At 49.9% G+C, this 18,419-nt stretch overlaps 3 protein-coding genes across 3 annotated transcripts; 1 reads left to right on the forward strand and 2 right to left on the reverse strand.

Moving 5' to 3' along the window:
- Nucleotides 1-547: 547 nt before the first annotated feature.
- Nucleotides 548-3,417, reverse strand: HOO65_020946 (Elongation factor 2; the record flags this gene model as incomplete). Its single annotated transcript, XM_071006427.1, has 3 exons — nt 548-565; nt 625-3,133; nt 3,410-3,417. 3 exons carry the CDS (start codon nt 3,415-3,417, stop codon nt 548-550), a joined length of 2,535 nt encoding a protein of 844 aa, XP_070861584.1.
- A 1,294-nt stretch (nt 3,418-4,711) lies between these two features.
- On the reverse strand, nt 4,712-14,908 carry HOO65_020947 (fermentation associated protein; the record flags this gene model as incomplete). The annotated part of the gene is made up of 1 exon (XM_071000198.1): nt 4,712-14,908. The coding sequence occupies one exon, from the start codon at nt 14,906-14,908 to the stop codon at nt 4,712-4,714; it is 10,197 nt and encodes a 3,398-aa protein (XP_070861585.1).
- A 1,137-nt stretch (nt 14,909-16,045) lies between these two features.
- On the forward strand, nt 16,046-18,129 carry HOO65_020948 (Transmembrane 184-like protein; the record flags this gene model as incomplete). The annotated part of the gene is made up of 3 exons (XM_071006562.1): nt 16,046-16,131; nt 16,474-17,587; nt 17,650-18,129. 3 exons carry the CDS (start codon nt 16,046-16,048, stop codon nt 18,127-18,129), a joined length of 1,680 nt encoding a protein of 559 aa, XP_070861586.1.
- Nucleotides 18,130-18,419: the final 290 nt, after the last annotated feature.

Raw genomic sequence — 18,419 nt, forward strand, 5'->3', positions numbered from 1 at the left:
GAAAAATCAGATGGAAAAAAGTTGACAGCCTCGTTGATATGGCTGAGGAAAAAAGGTGGTAGTTTCCTTATTTGTTCAGTGACATCAGATAGTCCGTGCCCCTTTGTTGAAAAAACAAACGCCACGGAAAAAAAAAAAAAGTACATTACCTTAACTTGGCCATGGGGTTTGGCTTTTTCTAAGCTTTTCTCAATACCTCTTTATTTAAAGAGGAAAGAAAATCCAATAGACATACTTCTGCGTGATTGTATAGATAGACTGAAGCCTAAATTTGGGGTAAACGTAGATATTCGTACGTTGACCATTCATTAAATCATTACAGCACAATTCGCCAAGGGAGACATTCATATGAACAAAAACTGCAGCGCCGAAGTTAAAGATTCTAGTCTACAGGCCACATATCCCATCACTGTGTCCACGCCTGCGCCTGATGGCTAATAATTATCCGTTACTTATTTTCAACCTCGGTATTCTCATCCACTTTTCCACTGCATTACACGCAAGCCTGATAACGGTGGTATCATTCGACTCCATTGTCGGAAGCCGTTTACAGACGGTCGTAGTACTATTATTAGAGTTAGTTGTTTGTCCAAAATGTGTACAGGAAATAATCGTGGTACTCACGTTCTCGTAGCCAGGGACCTCAACCTTGAGACCCTTGCGCTTACGCAGCTCAGCAACGATGCCACCAACCTTGCTGGTGGGGTCAAGAGCAGAGCCACCGGGCAGGATGTCCCAGTGGTCGAAAACTGACTGGGGGAAGGCCTGACCGGAGGTGGCCTGGCGAAGGTCACCGTTGAAGCCAAAGGACTCGTTGACAGGCAGGTAAGCCTTGATGGTGAACAGGGGAGTACCGGGACGCTGCTCCTCAGCAATGACCTGACCACGACGGCGGGTCAGGACAGAGTAGACACCACCCATGGCGCTCTCGGGGACCTGAATCTCAACCAGGAAGATAGGCTCCATAAGAGCGGGGCTAGCCAGCAGAGCCGAGGCGTACAGGACACGACGGGTGGTAGGCATGAGCTGACCAGCACCACGATGGATAGCATCAGCGTGCAGAGTAACATCCATGATGTTGAAGCGGATAGCGCGCATGGGCTCCTCAGCAATGGGACCCTCACGGGTAGCCCACTGGAAACCGGAAGAGACGGAATCCTTGATTTCGTTCAGGTACTGAACGGCCTTGGTCTGGTCAACCAGCAGGTTGGCACCAGTCATGTCGGGACCGAAAGACCAAATCTTGCGGGCATCAGTGACATCCCAGCCGTAATCATCAGCCATGAGACGGGCACGGATCTTGAAATCCTCACGGGGAGAGACCTTGCCTGACTCAATGGCACCAGCCAGCTCCTCCTCAATGGGACCAGCCTCCATGTAGATACGGTTGTGCTTGTTGGGGGACTTGGACAGGGCAGTCATGCTAGACTTCTCAGAGACAGTCTCACGGTACTGGACGACGGGGTCGGAAATGGTGAGGGGAACGCAAGCGTGGTCGTTCTCCAAATCGTTCAGGCAAATCTCCAGATGCAGCTCACCGGCACCAGCAACGACGTGCTCACCAGACTCAGAGGTGTAGACCAGGACACAGGGGTCAGACTTAGACAGACGCTTCAGACCCTCAACCAGCTTGGGAAGATCCTGGGCGTTCTTGACTTTGACGGAGCGCTGCACGACGGGAGAGACGGAGAACTTCATGACCTTCATGTTGTGGGCAGTCTCGCAGGTGGTGATGGTACCAGACTTCAGCAGGAACTGATCAATACCAACCAGACCAACAATGTTACCGGCGGGCATGTCTTCGATGGCTTCAACTCTGCCACCCATCATCAGAACGGTACGCTGGATGGCCTTGACAAACAGGTCATCCTTCTTGCCAGGGACGTAGTTGGGACCCTGGATACGGACCTTCAGACCGGAACGGACAGTACCAGCGAAGACACGACCGAAAGCAAAGAAGCGACCACGGTCAGAGGTAGGAACCATCTTGGAGACGTACAGCATCAGAGGACCCTTGGGATCGCAGTCACGGATGGCAACGGCGACCTCATCGTCAGCAGGACCCTCGTACAGGGCCTCAGCACGGTAGCGCTGGGCAGTGACGGGGGAAGGAAGGTGGAGAATCATCATTTCCAGCAGGCAGTCGGCAGCGGGCAGGAAGGTACGCATGACAGCCTTCAGCAGAAGCTTGCCGTCAGTCTCCTTCTCCTCGTTGGTAAGCTTCAGGTCAAGCTTGTCAAGAAGCTTGAAAAGCTCTTCCTTCTTGGCCTTGTTGACGCAGTCGAAGATGCGGAAGATGGGGTCCAGGATGAACTGGTTGAAGGCACGCTCAAGCTGCTTGCCCTCGTGGACACCGTTCTTTGACCACTTCTTGGTGTGGGGGTTGAAGTAGCTGTCACCCCAGAGACGCTCCATCATCTTGTTACGGTCGACACCGAACTTCTTGGCGTAGCGGGCAGCGAACTGGCGGATGGTGAAGGCCCAGCCGTGCAGACCGGAACCGAAGGCAACGGTACCGCGCTCAGGGTAGACCTGGACATCACCCAGACCCTTGTTGCTGTAGGTGGAGATGATGACGTTGACGGACTCAACAGTACGGGCGAAGGTCTGGTACAGATCCTCCTTGGAAACCTGCAGCTCAAGAAGAGCGCGATCAACCTTGTTGATGACAACAACAGGCTTGATCAGCTCACCCAGAGCCTGACGCAGGACAGTCTCAGTCTGGACACAGACACCATCGACAGTGTCGACGACAACCAGAGCACCGTCAGTGACACGCAGAGCAGCAGTGACCTCAGAAGAGAAATCAACGTGACCGGGCGAGTCAATCAGGTTGATCAAGAAGCCAGTGCCGTCGGTCTTCTGGCCAACAATGTCCTTGATGTCCTCAGGGTTCTCCAGCTCACCGAACAGGGAGATGGCAGTGGACTTGATAGTGATACCACGTTCCTGCTCATCAGCACGAGTATCGGTGGCACGAGTAAGACCAGCCTTGGCGGTAGAAATGATACCAGCCTTGGCCAGCAGAGAGTCGGTCAGGGTGGACTTGCCGTGATCGACGTGGGCAATGACGGACATGTTACGGACATTGGTGGGCTTGTCCATAAGGGCCCGAATCTCGTCGACAGTGAAGCTGAAGGGAAGGCATTGGTGTTAGTTGGCTGAAATTGGCAATGAAACATGAGATAGCACTGGAGCAGTATTCGATGAAGAGTCTTTGTTCTCTTTTTGATCCTTCTTGAGTTGCGATTGGACCGCGTTCAGGAAAGAGCAGAATCATTGAGTGAGTTATAGAAATCCCTCGCGACAAGACAGCTAGAGTAGCTGCAGATAACAAGCCAGGAAGGTTTTCCGCTCCCAGATGCGATTTCTCTCAAGATCGGTGTTGGTGATGGTTTTGAATACTTACTTGACCATTTTGGCGGTGTTTTTGAGAGGTCTTGCCTGTCTCTTTTTTGGGTTTTGGTATGTGGAAAGGTCTGAACGAAGGTAGGGCTAGTTACGACCCTACAGTGATCAGATTTTTAGATGTTCTTCAAGAACAATAAAGCTTATATCGACCTCGCGACAAATCAGAAAGGGGTCAATCCAATGGTTCGACACCTCTGAAAAGAAGAAGGAAAAGGAAAGAAAAGGAAGAGAAATCTGAGAAGAAGAGATACAGTGGGTGGAGGTGAGGTGAGGTGAGGGGAGAATGGTGGGAGAAGAGAGGGGCTCCATTTGTAAGAGGAAGGAGGGGCGGCAGATTTTTTTAACCGGTGTGGATACGCAGACTTCATTCCTACGTATCTTTTGCTCCAATCTTTACTGTACAAACAGGCAAAAAAGTAATGAAAAAGCACCAGCCAGGCCAAAAACATCTCAACTATGACCGCCGTCGTTGTAGAGAACAGCCAATAAACAGACAGAGATTGAAGTATAAAGTGGGGTTTGAGTTAGAGCTAAGACTACAACTGACCCCGCCGTAGCGGTGGCCGCACAAAAATGCAGGGAAAATTCCCCTAGGAGGAAGAAGAAAAAAATTTCAGTTCCTGCCCGTGGTACGCCGCACATCCTTTCTTTTTGCGTCCTATTTTGCTAGGAACTTCATTGTACCTTTATAAATGCGTTTCTCTTTGCACTTCGCTGCGATGCCTTTGTCCGGCGCACTAGACTGATATGGGCTTGTATTATATTTAGTGCTTTATAGAATATTTGCTTTGCTTCTATTGGAGCTTCGTGATACGATGAGGGTGAGGAAGAGCAAGTACTGCTTTCCCAATCAGGTGGCTAAAGGGCACAAACCCTGCTAACCAGGTTACGTCAGACGTGTGTGTAAAAGTGTTTGCACTGTAGATGGCGGGGTTCTATGCAAACATTGAACGCGTGCATTTTGACAGGGAATAAGACAGTCCTATGCACAGTGGCACTGGCTAATAATAATAATACTAATGAAGATTGTGGCGCAAGTCTGTCTTCCAGGGATGGAAATCGTACATATCTTATACCCTAAGAAAGCAACGACAGAATTACAATGGCCACCAAAACAAGTCAGAAGATAAGAATATGTGGTAATGTTAGTATTACTATGTCGGAAAGGTAAAATGAACGTCGCTCAGCTCGACTCAATACAATAAGAGATAGCCAGTAGGAGGCAGTATACAAAAAAAGACAGAAAATAGAGCACGGAAATAAACCTAGGGAAACCTTCAACAATACATGTATGTATAGCTTATCTTAGTGTCCAAGCTCTATCGGAGGACCCTAGAATACGCGAATATGCATCTTCGACTTCACCAGCAAGTTCTAGCAAGGTCACGATGACGATTTGATGTGTGAGGTTAGGGAGGCGGTCGCGGTGAAGCCCAATCCACTCTAGTGGCGGTGTAGCCTCGCCCATATCCTTCAACTGAGGAGTCTGGATGATGGGTTCACGTAGGGCATGGTACTCGTACTTGCTCTGTGGCACGCTGACCTCGGCTGTGATTTTGCGCTTCTGCTCTGCCTCATCGGCCTCGGATTTGGTCGGCACAGTAGCTGTGATGGTGGCGGTAGTGACATCAGGGACTCCAGTGACCTTTATGCTGTTGGCCAAAGGAAGGGTCTTGCCCCAAGTATCCTGCACGCTTTGGATATGGCTGGCCCACATGCTGCGGATGAAGCTGATGCGTGAATAATTCCATCCAACTTCGACTTTGCCCTCAAAGGCAGAGCTAAAGATGTAGTCGATTTTGTTGGTCTGCGGGCTCTGCCATGTTTCCATGGCGGCATGAACACGGGGGACCTTGAGGATGGTACCGCCACGTGCCCCAGTACTACGCTGTACGACTTCCTTGACAGATAAATCTGAACTATTCTTCGGTGGGTCAGAGTTCACTGAGGCAAGGCCGACACGCAGCTGTCCAAGTGTAAGGTCAAGGAGAGAATGCAGACGTTGCTCATCAAAGTTTGCGGCGAAGCGGGCGTGAGCATTGAGGGCCTCTATTTTGAAGACTTGGTGATCGGTGAAGCTGCTAGGGAAAATACCGAGATTGACCGCCTTAAGAGTGACGATGACGTCAGTATCTAGTGAAATGGGCGCCTTTGACATTGTCCCATCGCTTTCTGCCTGTGTGCCTTGGGTTGACAACAAATTGGCTGGCGATTCCTCATTCGGGGAGGATGCAGCAGCTGCAGCAGCAGCGACAGTCAGTGCATTGCTGAGAGAACGGCGTTTAGTGAACTTTTCAATTTCCTGTAGAGACAATTCGAAGCTGGCTTTCCGTTCCTGGATGAATTTGAGAATAGCACGATACAGCGAAGCTCCTTGTGCAACGGAGGAGGGCGTGCCGAAAGCTTGAACAGCCTCGCCATCCAAGATAGCGACCAGGCGGTCGCCGTTGGGTCCACGCCTGTTGTACATGAGAAAGTCCAGAGAGGTGATATCGGCCACAAGGAAGGCTTGGTAGTCCCAAGATGCCTTGAGGCGGAACTGATCAAATGACAACGAGCTTTGGATCAAGGGCGTCAGGCTAACAATCTGCTCCCGGTCTGGCCATTGAATGGATGTGCGAAGTTTGAAGTCATGCAGAGCTACAAAGCCACTCATGCGGCCAGTTGAGTCGATACCAATGCGTTCAAAGCCCAAACAAAGGTTTTGCTCCCAATTCGAGGTTTTCTTGGACGATACCCAAAAGTTTCTGATAACAAAGACGCTCTTGCCAACGGCTTGGCCCATGTCCAGATCAACATTGAGTGACTCGATGGATATTGTGGCTGTCCAGGGAAAAGCTGCCGTAGCAGAGACCTGCTGATACATTTGGACGAAGTGGCCATTGGGAGCTGCCATTGTCGGTTCTATTGGAGAGGAAGGAGTGGACGGGGAATCGGGATTAGATTGGGAAGCGTCCTTGGTTGTCCCATGTAAAGCAGGAACTGGCACAGGAATCGGGGTAGAGTCAGTGGTAGGGACTGAGGCCTGTTGCATTGGCACGGCTCCCCCGCCATCGTCCCTATTCCCTCGCATTTCTTTGGGGTACCAAATCTCGCCAAACAGCAAAAAGTCCTGCATTTGGCGAGCATTGATAGCTACCTGCATCGGACTTACCTTGAGCAGGGCTGATACACCAGCAGTACCACTGAAATGCTTGCTGTTCATCAGCGACAGAACAATCGAATCTACTGCAAAGCTGGCTGTTGAATCGCGTGAATACACATGTTGGACAGAGGCCTGCAAGTTGCTGCATGAGGTTGTGAGGGTTAGGAAGCTGCCTAGCTCATGAGAATGCACAGTGTTGATGGCCATGTAAATGGAGTCGAAAGAGCCTGTAGCCGCTACGCGTGCTATGGGCTGGCAGGATAGCGAGAACTCTTGCTTGGTAATGCGCAGACCGATGTTGATGTTGAGCTTGCCAAAAACATTTGAGGGGTTAGCTCCGAGCATGCTGTTATCATCTTCAGCTGTATTGTTGCTGTTACTGTCCTTATTGTTGTCTTTCTTGTCCGTTGTTACCACTGTGCCAAGCCAGCTGGAAGTGGTCTCGCTGGTACGTGACCGCTTCTTTTTCTCGGTCTGGGCCTTCTCATGCTGCCGCTCTTTCTTGTCGTCCCTTTGCTTCTGTTCGCTTACTACCTCCTTGAAACTTGAGCTCATGTCCATGATCAGGGGCACCACCGTTGGGTGCAGCGTGTTGCTAGAGCCTTCCACCTTGATTTCACCGTTGAGAGATGGCTTATCTGTGCCATTATCGCGATATTCCGATCTCCAAGCAAGACCTGGACTATGAAGCGTAGCACTGATATTCGATTCATCCGTCTTAAATTGTCCATATTTGCCTGCCGAAGTAGTTCGGCAATATGGTGCTGATGTAGGCTTGTCGTTGCTGAAGGCGGCAAGTGATGGAACTGGAGGACTTCGCCGGCCTGAGAGATGCAGAATCGCACCAGCAAAGTCAGCATGAATCAGCAGAGATTCTACGCGTTTGCGGCTGAGTCCAGGAGGTTGCTCAACTGTATTTGAGGAGAGCCCGGTTGGTGTTGAAGGAGAAGAAATTGAGTCTACAGGGGCGGGATGCGACCAATTCTCGGTTGCTTTTTGGATATTGCTCGCTGAACGCGTAAGAGAATCCTGAAGATGTGTGGCAGGAATGATAAAGCCCGAAGTGAGCCTCACATCGACGGATTTCCCAACGGCCTGGAAAGCGAGTTTGCGTGAGCGGCCTGAGCTAAAGGAGGCAACCTTGAAAATAATCTCAGGCAGCAGCGCTGAGTGATGAGAGCGTACTGAAGTCTTGACCTCATCAACAGGGTCCATTTGTAGCTGCATGTTCTGTATTTCTAAGCAGGCTGATTTTGATTTGCGCGTACTGAGTTCAATTAGCTCAACAGTAAGCACAAGATCCTCTTGGCCGACAGATTCTTCCATAGCACCAGAAACAAGCCAACAGAGTGTGATGTCACGGATCTGGAAATGGTAGACGAATGAGTCCAAAACTGAGTCAAATAGGTCAGTATCAGAAGACTCATCCTCGGTGTTGTTGATTGAAATACGAGGCTTGGAGTGACGTAGTTTGCGTAGATAGTGGCGTTCCCGTGTGGTATCTAGGTCTTTCATCTTGTCTCCCATATGACCCATAATATCAATTGCCGTTGATACTGTTTCCGGAGACAGCATAATCTCAAGGCCATTGGTCTGAAACGAGAACCATCTTTCACATTGGTCATGACCAGTAGAAGAGCCTGGTTCAGGTGCCGGACCCAGGCCTGATAGTGACATGGATAGTAGAGCACTAAAAACGAGACTACCACAGGACCTCATAGCAGCTTCATGGCCCTTTCGCATATCAAATCCAATGTGGCTAAGATTAAGATTGATTTGCGGGCTGTCGAATATTGGCTGACCCGGTCCGGCCTGATTCGTGACTTCAACATGAACCTTTTCTAAACTGAAAGAGACATAGGCGAGTGGGTCAGGGTCAGAGACGAGTGATGTCTTGCCAAACACGTGCAGGCCAGCGAGGGAAACGTGTGCGCTATAGACGAGTAGCGTTGCAGTAGGCTCTACAGAGACAACGGTAGAGGGTTTCGAGGCCGGCCCAGAAAGAGGGGATCCAATCTGATCTGGGTCAACAATATCGTTAAAGTGGCGTTTTAGAGCCTGAGCCATGACTTGCATATCCTCGATTTCTGCTGTTAACTGAGCCTTGTTAGGAAGCATCAGTAGGCTGTAGACAGCCGATGCATCTAGCTGAACCATCTCGAGCGATGTTGCTACGGAAATGGTGTGTTCAGTAGGGCCGATGACACTGAGGACCCGACCATTCATAGGTGGGATTTGTAGGAGAGAAACCTCATGGACGTTTAGTCCTGAGCCTACACCAAAGCTGTGCGAGTTCTCCTTGATATCAAAATCAAAAATCAATTCCTTGCCAAAATTTGTGGCTACAGCAGCCCGGGCAACGACGCCTTGGATATTGTAGGTAAGGTTTTGGCACAAGGGAATTGTAACATTGTAGTTGTTGAGAAACATAGCCACGTTGATCTTGATACTGGACAACTGATCGATGATCTTGAGAGATGCTGCTGCCTTGGGTGATGCTGTTGGAGTCTTGGCAAACTTGGCCATGGTCGATGTCTTGATCTTGTACAGCCTAGCAAACTCGTCTTTGATTAGCAGGTCAGCTACTTCAAATAGAGCTAATGGATCTTGTTTGACTATCAAGCTCATGCTCTTGCTGCTGGGAGCGCATTTAACCACGTGACTAATCATGTTTGCCGTTTCGCGCTCCTCATGAGATATAAATAAGCTTGGCTCTTGTAGCTGGAACATTCCAAGCTTTAACGAGTGGCTAAATAGGCTGGAAGTGACTGCATGAGAACTCAGAATGACGTTAAGGGTCTTAGCTCCTCCTGAATGGTTGTCCACGAGAATGGAGCCGTTTATACCGCTACACAGCATAGTTGAATGGAGGTTAATGGTGTCAAGATCAAGAGAAGACTTGCCAAACGCAACAACAATATGGAGTCTAGGCTCAGGCAGATGTTTGGGGGTAGAGGCGGGGTGAATCCCTTTCTTAGATACAGGCTTGCCCTTTGGACTTGCTGGATTCACGGACCCGTTGGCGGCTAAACTAGAAGCACTATTTGCGGCAGTACGATTGTACAATTCCAGTACATCATCTACCAGTTCACAGAGCTCCCAATTGATTTTCACAGCGGCCTCTCGACAGTGCAGGTTAATCACTGTGGTAGAAGGCTCATCCAAGTTACCAATATCAAAATTATCTGGAGGCAAATTCCGTAGATCATTGCTTTTAACCTTGGCGGTCAGACCCATGAGTGCTGCCCTGTTTTGCTTGGGCCCAGGATCAAGCACAAGCTCGATCTCGCCCAGATGACACGTCATTAGTAAAGGTGGGTTCTTGTCAATTGATGGCGAAGATGAAGCCGGGGGGAGGGTCGAGGAATGGCCTCGAGTGGCTCTAGAATTGGCTGCATTCACGGAGTCTTTTTCCAGACGGTCAAATATTCTCCTGATCAGAACGGAATCAGACAATGGGCCAAGGTCCCAACCTCGCCATTTTGTGAACATGGCGATGATTTGCTTTTGGACATCATCCGGGGGCATGGGATGTGGTTCCAGACACGCCGTCAGCAGTTCATCACGTGCAAGCGAATCCATCTTGGACCAAATCTGCCGTAAGCGTTGAACCATCTTCCATGAATCGTGGACACGGAGATGACCAGGTACTGATCTTAGCACTGCAGATGGTCGCACAATGAATGGTGGGTCTGGGATTCGCTGGCCTTGGGCAAGCAATTGTTGAACAAAGAATTGTACACGGTTTTTGTGACTGGAGACAACTTCCTCAACAGTGGTGCCTATGGATTTGACTAGGACATCGGTCCGGTGGATAAGAGAGGCTAGATACTGAAGTTTGCTCGAGGACATGTTGCAAGTGATGTTGCCGATGTCTGTGTCAATACTAGTGACATCCCGCGAACCCATAGAAAAAGTAGCACCATCAATATGAGCCTGTACAGCGGCCTGGGGTTCAGCCCCGCCATTTAGACGTTCAGATGCTGAAAATGTCATACTGCCAAACGATGCTCTGAACGACGTTCGATCATTGCGCGTCTCAGCCTTGAATGCATCTCCCCACGACTCTGTATTGCGCATGACAACGGCCAACTTGGAGAGCTGAACATCATATTGGTCCTGTTCCTCTAGAAGGGGGTCGGGCGAGTCCAGAGATGATGAGTTTAAGAAGCGGAAATGGGCCGAGGGCAGGCACACCATGACATCCAGAATCGAGCCACGAATGTCTGCCTCTTTTTTGAATTTGAGAATATCCTCCATGCTAGAGAGATGCAGAGAGTCTAGTATATCATCGGGCGATGATGGTTGTAAGGCGGAGAGCAGCTTTGTCGTATGCTGTACAGAAGCCGGAGTGAAGAAGCCGCTGATTCCTCGCGGGAACTCAACAACAAAGCCAGTATATGTGTGGTCTTCACTTAATGAATTTGGATCTATGTCTTCAAGTGGGAAATCTGCAATCATAAAGTCACCATAGTCAGCCTGTTCCTCTGCTATAGCAAGGGCCAAGGCATCGCGCGACTGTGGGACAACATTCTCTAGCGTAAATGAGGGTGTGAAGTACTGGCTGGAGAAAACAGCAGATGACTGGGCGTCATGTATGCTCTCTGTCATCTCAGAATATGTCGAGGATCGTCTCGCAGCATCTCGCCAACGCTCGCCTCTGCGAGACTGAGGCTGAGGGCGGGATTGAGGTTGAGAGTGACTTATTTGGGAGCGACTGCGAGACCCCGAAGAATCAGAGGGCCGTAGAACGCTTTTACTACTGCTAGCGGTGCTGGAAAAGGATAAGAAGGAGCTTTGCCTCCTAAGAGTACTGCCGCCACCAGTTTTTGGGATGATACGAGACCGCTGAGTACGCTGTGACCCGTGTGATCTTGCAGAGGACCCTGTTCGGATTGAAGATGCCTGGTCATCTCCCAAAAACTCGCCGTTTATGGGGTGCGGTACTTGTGGTATGTCCTGGGCTGGCGGGTCGACAGCTTCTGGCATGTAGTCGCTTGCATATTCGGGGAAGAGTAAGAACGGGATACGTTGGGTTCTCTGGTCTTCGCGTCTTATAAGCTCTTGCTGCTTTTTCCGCTCTTCGGTGAACTTAAACTTGCGTCCAATCATGGTCAGCTGGACGTGAGTCTTAACCATGACATCTGCCTCAGCAGGGACGAAGGTTTGATTGGCCCTAGAGGTGCCATTACTGCTACACCCAAAGTGTTTGGCCCTACTAGAGCAACTATCTTCGGTGTTGATGCACGATATCTGAATGTCGGGGAGGGAAATGGTTGCCTTTTTAGAGTAGTGACTTCGAGCCCAATCATTGTAGTTCACATCGATCCTGCCTGTTGAGAGGAGAAACGCAGCTTCGTCGACATGCACCCAAAGCTTGACAGCATCAACATGAAGACGCAAGAAGGTGACGTCATAGTAGACAATGGACGAAAAAGACACAAGCGCATTTTCTTCATCGTCAAAAGTGAAGCTCAACGCCTGACCGCCTAGTGCTAATGCTGCAAGGAACTCGGCATTGCACTCACCAGTTACTGCACCAACACCCAGATCCCAGTTGCACATATATGTGGGTTCACTTGGGGGAAGACCAAAAAGACGGTTGCCAAAAACACGAACACCATCAATGAACATTTGTGTAGTTGTAGAAGATACTGTTGATATGTCAGATTCCTGCTGAAAGGCACCAAGAGCAAGGCTAATGGGCGAAATAATAAGTTCCAAGTCCATGTAGTAGTTGGTGAAGCGGGCATCGGCTGTTATCGAGGCCATCTCAACGTGGATGTTTCGCTCAGCTGAGTACAAGTTGCCTGGCACGAAGATCTTGGTATCGTCTAACTTCACTGCCATTACAACATCCATGTCATTAGACTTTTTGTATGGGGCCCTGTTGGCAGTTTCGGCAGATGGGTTGTACTCTCTAAGTTGCAACATATCCTGATACTCCTGTACAGTGCGGAAATGGAGGTCATCGCCAAAGTAGTTATCTTTAAGCTTGAGGCCATATCGCAGGACAGACCCAAATAGTTTGACTACTAGAGACTGGATGGAGATGTCGAGTACTAGGGTATCTGTGTTGGCTACTGACGTAGTAGCATTGTACTCGTATTTGCCACAGGCCACGAGACTTTCGGCTTGGCCGATTTCTTTAGAGGGCATAAAGGCGGCCTGGGTGTTCCATGGAGGAAGTTGCAGTGATATCATCAAAGGGTCAAGCCGGACCTCAAACGGAATAGCATTCTTGGGTGGCCGGAACTGATCGATGGGAATTGTCAGGGACGCGGCCAGAGCTGAGCTGCCAAGGACCAGAAACATGTTCTCGTTCGTAGAAATAGCATTGTCGATAACGTTTGCATCATTGACATTGAGATACAGCTTGAAGCGACGAAAGTCGAGGCTAATTAGGTACTTGAAAGGGGTGAATACGAGATATTCAGTCAGTGGACCACTGCCCCAATCTTCAACGAGATCGGTAATAAGGAAGATGTGATCACGAAGCAGGAAGAGCTCGATATCGTCGCTTGAAATGCCAAAATTCCACGCGCGCAGAGCATTCCATTGCAGTGGCGAGCCCATATCACACGATACTTTGAAGGGACCGCTGCGGAGGAGGATCTGATGGTTAACGCTTGAGGACATCTCAGTTCCAGGAAAGTCGACGTCAACCGTGGTGGAATAGCCCTTAGTGCCAGCAACCATGTCCATAGAGTAATTGATTGTGGAGTTAGGCGAGACCTTAAACTCCAGCCACCCAGGCTGGCGTGTTTGGGCGGGTATGGCTTCAGGCTTGGCGTCTTTCTTGTCACGCCGACGCCGCTTAGGTGCGTCAGTAGGCATAGGGGCTTTGCCTTTCCATTTCCAATTTTTTGAGTCTTCTCGGGTGAGGATGCGCACTGTGACGTTGTCATCTAGCTGGATGTACAGACGAAATTGCGTAGCCACGCGATATTCACCTGGGCGGATCGCCGGCGTGGGAATAGCATTCTTACATAGAGTTGGGAAGAAGACATTCTGTAGTTCTGCTCGACAGCGGTCTGCCCATGGGCCATAGTTTACCACGCCGCCCTTAATAGTCATGTTAATACCCCAGGCAGGCGGAATTTCGCCATTAATATTAGTGGCATAGGGGTCCTCTTTAGAGCGCAGAGCAGGATCTGGTAGCTCAGGGACTTTAGTTGGAGAGTCCCAGTAAATGCACATAGTGGCTGAAGGGCTGTCAACAATCACAGGCTCTGCAGCGTACTCGACATGGGCCCAGCGAGCCTTGTCGTCCTGGGCTTGATCGTCTAGATATCGAGATAAGCCCTGCCATTGACTTGCTCCTGCAGGTTGGGATGTAGCTGTGTCGATTGGCGTATGTGCTGAAGGAGTTGCGGGCTCCATAGAGTATTTCCATCGGGGCATCATGTTCTGAAAGCTAGATACACAGCCGCCAAAGAGCCAAGAGAAGAAGGGCTTTTTGGTTATAGGCTCTGTGGTTTGGGCTGCTCGGCGTTCTCGGGTAGCACGAGCTGTCTGCTCCTCGCGATAATCGGCATTTTGGCGCATCTCAACGACAGGGTGCTTGAAGCGGAGGTTGAAGACTTGCCGGTAGGGATCAGGAGTATCAGTTGAAATCGCGTCAATGTCGCCTGAGAGATCGTCGGCCTTAACAACCAGCACGGCCTTGGTATGCTCATTTCCCATGACCATGGCAGCTTTGTTAACTTCGAGATGAATAGGAAATACTCGTAGTAAGAGAGGGATCTCGGATTCGTCCGTGGTGGGTGGCTTTTCATTGTCACTGCCAGCGCCATGGCTCGTCTGAGCGTCAATTGGATTCTGCAGGTTCGCAGAGCTTGTGTTTCCTTGTGAGCTGTACGCTTCATCGGCCCCAGCTTCATCAGAGAGGCGGGTGGCTCGTCTGCGAATCGACGATGTATCGTGAATTTCTAATGAGCTTGGTCCAGTTTGAGGCGGACTATTTCGCAAGAGACCCTCCAGCATAGAATCGTAAATAGGAGTGCGATTATAGACAAACCATTCAATGCCAACCAAGTGTGCGGCAAAGCGACAAGGAAGGGCCTTGGTTGATGTCTCTTGACCCTCGGTATCCTGCAAGCGGTCGTTAAGCTGCCCCAGGTTACGCACATTACGGAGCCAGTAGCACCAAGTGAAGTAGCCCTGTTGGATATGGAACGCCTCGTTCTTGCCGTGGTATCGCACTCCGCTAACAAAGACCCTACCGGCTAGGAGAGAAATCTGCAGGGCCTGGATCTCGACGTAGATGTGGTGCTTGTGCCAGGTGTATGTTCGGATGGCGTAGGAAACCAAGTAGCTGAAGAGGCGGTTGAGATACAAGAGAAAAAACATGGCGACGAACGATGTGATGATCAAATATATGAGGAATTCACTACATGGGATTAGTTACGGAGACGTAGGAACAAGCTGAGACGGGTCGGTTGCCTACTAGTTGAAGTCTGGCACTGGCACGGTCGGCTCTTCGCGTGTATTTATCGACATCGCATGTTCTCTATCAAGAGGCCCTGGCTCTAAGGCCGCAGCCAGCGACGGAGAGAAGGGAGACGACATGACGCGCCAAGGACGACAAAGGGCGCAAAGCAGTTGGCGATAAGGAAAGATGTCGGCTTGGATGGAAGGAGATTGGTATAATAATTAGTATGGGTGGGTGGGTGAAGCTCAAGGAGCTTATGACGCTTTAGCGCGCAGCTTTAGGCAATGCATTCCCTCTCTCCGTAAAGCCGTCAAAGTGAGGGGGTTCGTGTATATAAGCGTATGTATAGAGGAGAGAGAGGCAAAGATGGGGGATGATGCTGTGAGGCAGACAGGTGAAGAAATCACAAACGTTGACTAGCCTTGACTTCACGTGCGAAGCCCTGGACAAAATATAGAGATATAGGCAGGGGCTGTGTGCTATAGCTTGCACTGAAGGGTTTAGGGGCTACCAGTATACTGTAGCCCTTGAGGACCTAAAGCCACTATAAATATAGCCTAGGTCTTTATCCATTGTCGCCCAACCCAAGCCACAAGCCAAGCCAGTAAGACCCATCCCATCGTGTTTAGGAGCTGAGCTGTACAGGCGGTAGAAGAGGCATAGGGGTAGGGATCACACCATCATGCCATGTGCATCCATCCATGCACCTTGAACTTGGTTGCATGTAATTATCATTAATTGAAACTATCTGAGCCTGAATCTACCTCTCCTAACCTATTTCCGGTTGAGCCTCTAATCTGCGCTCTTCATCAACACTTCCTCTGCCCTTGCGCAAAGTGCTTCAGGAAACCACGAGCTGCCACGTTTGCCTCCCATCTGTCTATCAATTGCGATCAGTCGATTATTGCTGATTCATTTGCTCGCAGCAAAGCTTCCTTTCGACAAGGAACTCATCTTTTGTCGTGCGCACTTTCTCATCACGATATCGGCATCATTCTTTGTACACCAGTCGCCTAGCGACCAACCAACAAAAAACGGCCCCAATCCCCGCAAAGATGACGGGAGCCGGCGAGGCCTTTGCGCATGGTGTCAAGGTGGCAGCTGGAGTATCGTCACTAGTGGCTGCTCTACTATCAGTTTTGTAAGTGTTGTTGTTGCTGCCCAAACGCCAAAGCTTCCGACAAGCCCAGTGCACCTATCACCAGTTATAGTCGCATACTAACTACACCCCCGCTCTCTAGGTCAATATGGCTACAGACGTAAGCATTCTATCCGTCCTATTCAAGAACGCGCTTCCGATACTCGATATGATACAAGGTTCTTCAGAGCAACTCCGTACTGACCAGCTTCGGGTCGCAGAAAAAACTACCGCAAACCTCTGCTTCAGCGCTATGTTATTCGAATTCTGTTGATGTACGACTCCTCACCTCACTATTTACCCTGATTATTGCCTCCGGTATGTTTCCGGCTAACACGAGCATAGGGTCCCGATCTTCGCCTTCTCGTCGTTCATGGGTCTCATATCACCAAAGATCTCTCATTTCGTCGACCCCATTCGCGACTTCTACGAAGCCTTTACCATCTACACCTTCTTCCAACTACTGATCAACTATCTTGACGGCGAGCGAGCACTCATCATCATGACCCATGGCCGCCCCCCAGTGCACCACGTCTGGCCACTCGACACCGTCCTCGCCAAAGTCGACATCTCGGATCCTCATACATTTCTAGCTATTAAGCGAGGTATTCTGCAGTACGCATGGCTCAAGCCCGTCCAGACACTAGTGACCATCATCATGAAGGCATGCGGTGTCTACAAAGAAGGCTACATCAGCCTTACCTCAGGGTACTTCTGGCAGGGAATCATCTACAACATCAGTGTGACTGTCAGCTTATATGCACTTGGCTTGTTCTGGGTCTGCATGCACGACGACCTAAAGCCTTTCAGGCCCGTGCCCAAGTTTCTCAGTGTCAAACTTATCATCTTTGCTTCATATTGGCAGGGCTTTCTCCTAGGAATTCTCGTGTGGTTAGGAGCCATTCCTGACATCAGTGGCTACACACCTGAAACCCTTGCTGCTGCTATTCAAGATGCCCTCATCTGCATTGAAATGCCCGTGTTTGCGATTGTACACTGGTATGCCTTCTCTTGGAAGGACTTTGCCGATAACAACATAATGTCAGCTCGGATGCCCGTTGCCTTTGCTTTCCGTGATGCCTTTGGTGTGGTCGACCTGATCCAAGATACCAAGGACACATTCCGTGGCGATAGCTACGGCTACCGCTCCTTCGATTCAACTGACAAAATCATGGCTCATGAGGACTCTCGCTCGCGTATGGCTCGTGTCCGTGAAGGGATGCGTTATGAGCGGGGTGGGAAAGGCAAGTACTGGATACCGAAGCCGGGTCAATCCGCCGCCGCAGCAGGACAAACAGCCCCGTTGTTGGGCTCTGTGCAAAACGAGAGGTCTTCTTCAAGCAGGGACACGGGAGAGTCCATGTTCCCTCACGGCACTTTTTCTGGAGACTTTGAAATCGACGCCTCTGAGGAAGAACTGTACTTAAAGGCCCGTGAACTCGAGTTTGGTGACTGGAACGTAAGTTATTTTTCCCGCCTCGTCTTTATTTAAGGTATCCCACGCTAACACACTGAAACCAGTATCCTGTCATCACTGCTAGTCAACCGCTCCACGCCCGTTACATGGCTACTCCTCGCTACATCCCTCCAGCGCGATCTCAATCGCCCCATGTGAGAACAGAAAACCAAGGCACTTTAATTCAGAAAAAGAAAAAGACAAAGTCGAAAAGCAAGGCTGCAAGTACGACTGCCAGTACGGCTACAGATTCCAGCCCGCAACAGCTGCCCATTCCTTCCCAAGACTCTTCGGCCTCCAAAACATCTCTCCCAGTTGTTGCCATGGGCTCTTCAGATCCAGCTCCGGCTCTAGCTCCGGCTCCGGAATCAGTCCAAGAAGAGGAAAACGAGAATGAGCCGCTACTCTCCAACCCTTTTATCCAAGCAGATGGTATTCCTGATGCTTCTACGTGGGCATTGCAACGGGATGTTGAGACTGGAGAAAGCCCAGCAACCAATTACTACGCGGACAATGATCGCGAGGAGTTCCGCAACGTCTGGTAGGTAGTGTCATTTTTTATTACTGTTTCTTTGGTGTTTTTTGTTGGAATTTGGCGTTTTCTTGGTCCTGTTATTCTCCGCTTAAAAGCTCTCTCTACTTGCGGCTTTAGCATGGCCATCTCACTTCTGTTGGCGTCATCACTTGTACTCTACTCTACCTTGTCCTCGGCGCCTCTCGTATTTGTAGCATGATAGCTTTGATCTACTTAGCTACCATAGGTAGTTGTGGTTGTTTGCTTTCTTTTCTTGGGTACGTCTCGTTTTGTTGTGTTTGTCTATATATACCTTAGATA

The sequence above is a fragment of the Ceratocystis lukuohia genome (genome assembly GCF_044167205.1).
Source record: "Ceratocystis lukuohia strain C4212 chromosome Unknown Supercontig2_pilon, whole genome shotgun sequence".
Lineage (NCBI taxonomy): Eukaryota > Fungi > Ascomycota > Sordariomycetes > Microascales > Ceratocystidaceae > Ceratocystis > Ceratocystis lukuohia.